Here is a 4,910-nt window from a genome sequence, read left to right as displayed (position 1 = left end):
TTGAACTTCAAAACGTAACATAAAAACAACCGAACTTTACACTTTTTAACATAAAAAACCACAACTATCCTTAACCATCCATTGTCGAAACTAAGACCCCTCAAGCCAGAACGATTTGTTGATTTCGTCGGAACCTTTCCTGAATAACAGAACTAGGAAGTTATATTTTAAATGGGTTAAGGTGCAAAAATACCCCTAACGTTTTGGGTCAAGAGCAAATTTACCTCTAACGTCTAAAATAGTGCAATTTTACCCCTAACGTTTGTAGCCAAGAGCAATTTTACCTCTAATGTTGATAATTTGGATCAACTTTAGACGTTAGGGGTAGAATTGCACCATTTAAGACGTTAGGGATATTTTTGCACCTTAACCCTATTTTTAATACTCTTGTGTTTCTGCTAATTAAAGTCAGCAAAGAACAATCATCATACAAATACTCATTGAACCATATTCCATTTACTCCAACAATAATTTATCCCAAATATAAAAGCTTACCTTAAGCACAACAAACTAACAAATCTTTCCTATCTACTTATCAACTCAATAATAGCATATCGAGAAAATCTTGGCAAGCTTAACAATTCTGGAGAAACTTTCAAACTGAAAATATGTTCTATCAGCTTTCAATTCAATGACCATCTTTTCCAACACTCTTGCATTCTTGAGAAAAAAACAAAACTATTGTCCGAATTCACATCAGATTTCATTAATGATAATTAAAAACCACATACAACTAATTAACTATGAATATCACCAATAAACAAAAACCATTAGAACAAAACACGTCTCACAGCACGAGCCTTTGCGTTCTCTAAAAATTCATCATACAATCAGTCCATTCAATAATGAAAATCACACATCAATAGTATAGGATGCAAAAAAACAATTAATAAAATCATAAATTAACACACAGTAATAATAATAATGTTAAATGTAAAACTTGTAACCTGTAATTCTGAAGTTCAACAAATGCAACTGATTATCATGGTCTCGGTCAAATTTCAAACATTAATCTCAAAACTAGACGAATAGAAATTTACATCATCAAGTACCAAATGCTTTTTCTTTTCTGAAAATCCTACAGGACGCTTTACACCAAACAATTGACAACGAACATAAAACGCCACAAGCCTAATTAAATCCCCAAGTCAGGTTTAAGATTCTAAAAACCAGCTGACAGCTCATATTGCATCCCAGACCTGATGCTGAAAAGCCTCTGCTTGACACTCAAACCAGATTATGGGCATGATGATACCCATCCGTTTTAACCATTTCCGAACAGAATTCCAGGAAGAAGCAACAGATAAACAACCAGAACTATTCCCCTTCCATTTGATACCCATCCGTTTTAACCAAAGAAATCTGAAGCGGTTGAACAACCTCCCAACAACCAACAATCAACAACTTTAGCCTTAACACTAAGTCTAATATCAGTAATGCTTCACAAATGAACAAAATTCATCTATCAACTCCATTTTCAGTACCATATATATAGCAATATATAAAAGCAGTTAATCATCTACTCCTACAACTATTTGTGCCAAATGTAAAAACTACAAAAAGTTTCCTATTTCCTTAGAACATACAAACTCAATAATGGCATTTTGAGAACATCTCGGTAAACTTAACAATTCATGAGAAACTTCCAATGGAAAACCTGTTCCATCATCTTTCACTATGACCACCATCTTTTCTAATACTCTTGCATTCTTGAGTAGAAACTGAACCAAGTATAGCATATGCTGACGTCTGGCATCTCCCTCCGGAAAGTCAAAGCCAACAATCTTAATAGTCTTAAGATGTGATTCCAAACAATCGAAAACAGTCGCATCTCGAAGCCAGTAATTGTTCCCACCCTTAGGATTGGCCTAACATTAGCAAATGTTCAGCCAAGTAACTTAAGAATACATGTAAATTGAATACGTATATTTATTAAGCTATACAAATTAACAAGTTACATCATTTTTTATTATTCCATTTTCTTTATAACTAAAAATTGAGAAAACACATGGAGTGATAAAACTTTCTAATACATAAGCAAAAATCATCAATTGAGTCTCTATCCTATCCTAAAATCGGAAACTGTGTCTATTTGATATAGACTGTAATAATATTTGTGTTGATTCAAAATGAGTTTGAGAAAGAAGGTATGAAATTGTTCAACCGAATGATTTTCGATGAGGGCTCAATTGAAAATTTTTGTTTAGAATGAGGACTCAATTGATGATTTTTAGCTAGTTCAGGGATCTGATTGATGATTTTGATAGTTTAGGGGTTCTAATTGACTTTGAAGCCATAGTTTAAGGATCCAAATGGATGTCATGCCTTAAAATTTCAAAGGTTCAAGAAATTACCTTACAATATGGCGGAACATTGATAATTAATTTCTCAAGCACATGTGAAATACGAAGTACGTATGAAATTCCTGAATGATGCTTTACCAAATGAGGAGAATCCAAAGTCAAGTATTTGATGTTTAACAATGGAGAAAACCCATCTCCCACCTTCATATTTGGCAAAATCTACAAACATAATGTGGAAATAGAAATTCATAAAGCAGATAGCAAAACTTCAATTTGAAATTTAAAAATGTTAACTACACATGTTCCTGAATAAACAATGATGAAATGTTCCATTAAATTACCGAGATAAACAAACTCCCGAATTTTAGTTCCTTGACATGTTGAAGCTGCTGCAGAATGTCCTTAATCAAGCCTTTACAAGTTTTTTGCCCCCGAGGATGTCGGAAATTAATAGTAGCGCAAAGTGAAGAGGGCAAATTCAGCAATTTAGCATCGTTAACATTCAAAAACTTGAGCAACTTCAGTTTTTCAAACTTTGGACATGAGATTTCAATATCAAAAACGCCACTAATACTTCCTACAACCAATCTCTTCAAAGATTTTGAAGCAATAACTAGCCGATCAAGCCTGCGAAAGTAGATTGATTCAATTGACACTGACTCAAGTAAGGAACTTCCAGATAGAACATTTTCAAACAGCTTTGGATCATTTGTAACCATGCCTTTAAGGCATAATTCCACAAGCTTTGGACATGAAATTTCAAGAACAGAAATGCAATCGCCATAATGTAAAACCAATCTTTTCAGCGATTTGGAAGCAATAACAATTTTATGACACCCAAAAAAGCTGATTAATTCTAAGGATTCGAGCAATGGACTACCAGATACAAGATGTTCTATGGCTTGATCAGTCAATTTACAATGTCTAATGTTCAATACGGTGAGACATCCCCAATTTACCTTTCCATTAGGTATAAAAGTACAACCAGCTGTTTTTAATTGAACAAGTGAAGCATTGTTGAAAAGGAATTGCAGTAACAAGTAAAAACCTTGCACTGATAAACTCAAATTTAAGTCCTCAACGTCTTTACTTATTGCGAATCGGATTTTCGAATCAATTTGAGGATCTCTCTCCAAGTGAAAACAATGAAGATATAGATGAAATTTATATATCTTGGAGCAATCGTGGAGAATTAAGGTATTAGCAATGAATTTAAGTTTTTTTTCATCAGACATACCATCGGAATTGAAGATGAGAACGGGAACTTCTGTCCATTGTTTTTGCCATCGTTTTGATAGAACTCCAGTCTGAATAGCTTGTTTTGTTGATGGCAAAAAGGATAGGATATGTTGAATGAGAGAATCTGGCAAATCACTGATTCGATCTTGTTTCTCCTCCTCCATCTTCAACCTTTTGCTTCCCATTTCCTCAGTACGGCAGAAAAAAATCACAGGGAGCGAACAGAGCGTTTCAAACGGAAGGAATAGTCGAAAGAAACCCTAACGCAAACAGAAAGTTGCACAAATGCATACACCGGATTGAAACTACGCCGTTTTTGACACTATGGGTTCTTAAAAATGAGGGTATAATTGGCAACTAAGTTTTGCAATTGAAACGAGTGAAATTGGAATAGTATCATCAAATTGAAAATCTGTAGATGAACATGTTTGGAGTTCATTGTTGATATTTAATTATTTGTTAAAAAATTAATTTATAAATCCAATCTAATTTGTCCAACTAAATATTTATATTAAAAAATAAAATATGATTATATATAATAAAATTCAGTTATTATTTAGTGAATGTAATCCTTAATAAGAAAACAATTAAATTTTATCTATAAACAAACAAATAAGTAATAAGTTTTGTTACTGGTAAGATCAGATAACACAAAAAAAAAAAAAAATTATACTTATATAATAAATAGTCACAGTAGAATTACAATACTAATCGGGGATTACCCTTTATATGGCTAGCTAATAAATTGATTTATTCTAAAATTATAATAGAATATTTATAAATAAGGTTAAAATGAAAAGTAAAATATTAGATATAATTAAACAAAATAAAAAAAAAATTATAAGTACGGGCTGAGCCCGATTTGGTTTTGAGATAAATCTTAAGTTCAACTCATTTTATATTCGGATTTAGATCAAATCGGGTTAAATGTGAAATATACATGTCCAAACTCATCCTATGAATAGCGGGTTGGACAGGCCAAGTTTATGAACATGTCTATTGATTTATGGCTTAATACATAATGACCCTTTGTGATGCATTTCTTCGGCAAGTCTAGGCCCGAACAGAGATGTGATAACATCACAAGCCTAGCTTCGGCTACTCTTCGGTGTGGTTGTCTCGGCCTTCCTGGAATGCAATTTCCCTCTGAGATTACTTCGATCTTGTCTTGTCTTCGATGAACCCTTGATTGCTTGTTGACCAAGGAGACAAGATTAATGTGCTCATCAAGGGGACGTGGCTTACTTACTCTACAAGGAGACAAGTCTGACATATCGGTCTGCATTATACTATTCACTGTTTTGCTATGAACCCTTTAACTCAACCCCATTTTACCCCTTTTACGTTTATACCTTTAATTGTATGCAT

The 4,910-nt window shown here is 33.2% G+C and overlaps 1 protein-coding gene across 2 annotated transcripts; it reads right to left on the bottom strand.

The window, feature by feature from the left end:
- Positions 1-932: 932 nt before the first annotated feature.
- LOC136225696 (putative F-box/LRR-repeat protein At3g18150) lies at positions 933-3,825 on the bottom strand. Of its 2 annotated transcripts, XM_066013806.1 has the most exons (4): positions 3,541-3,825; positions 2,645-2,715; positions 2,355-2,522; positions 935-1,868 (listed from the first exon to the last, which is right to left on the bottom strand). In XM_066013806.1, exons 1-4 carry the CDS (start codon positions 3,725-3,727, stop codon positions 1,554-1,556), a joined length of 741 nt encoding a protein of 246 aa, XP_065869878.1. In that variant the 5' UTR covers positions 3,728-3,825; the 3' UTR covers positions 935-1,553. The 2 variants fall into 2 exon arrangements, with proteins under 2 accessions (XP_065869877.1, XP_065869878.1); XM_066013805.1 differs by having other exon boundaries at positions 933-1,868; positions 2,645-3,825.
- Between the last annotated feature and the right edge of the window lie 1,085 nt (positions 3,826-4,910).

The sequence above is a fragment of the Euphorbia lathyris genome, chromosome 4 (assembly GCF_963576675.1).
Source record: "Euphorbia lathyris chromosome 4, ddEupLath1.1, whole genome shotgun sequence".
In the NCBI taxonomy this organism is placed as follows: domain Eukaryota; kingdom Viridiplantae; phylum Streptophyta; class Magnoliopsida; order Malpighiales; family Euphorbiaceae; genus Euphorbia; species Euphorbia lathyris.
This window is presented reverse-complemented; position numbering and strand designations above follow the sequence as displayed.

Bases quoted from the DNA above. Each gene is read 5' to 3' on its own strand.
- LOC136225696 (XM_066013805.1), bottom strand. From the start codon at position 3,727: ATGGGAAGCAAAAGGTTGAAGATGGAGGAGGAGAAACAAGATCGAATC. The intron at 2,523-2,644 runs GTAATTTAATGG...TTATGTTTGTAG, and splicing joins TCGGGAGTTTGTTTATCTCG to ATTTTGCCAAATATGAAGGT. The intron at 1,869-2,354 runs GTAATTTCTTGA...TGCTAATGTTAG, and splicing joins ATGTTCCGCCATATTGTAAG to GCCAATCCTAAGGGTGGGAA.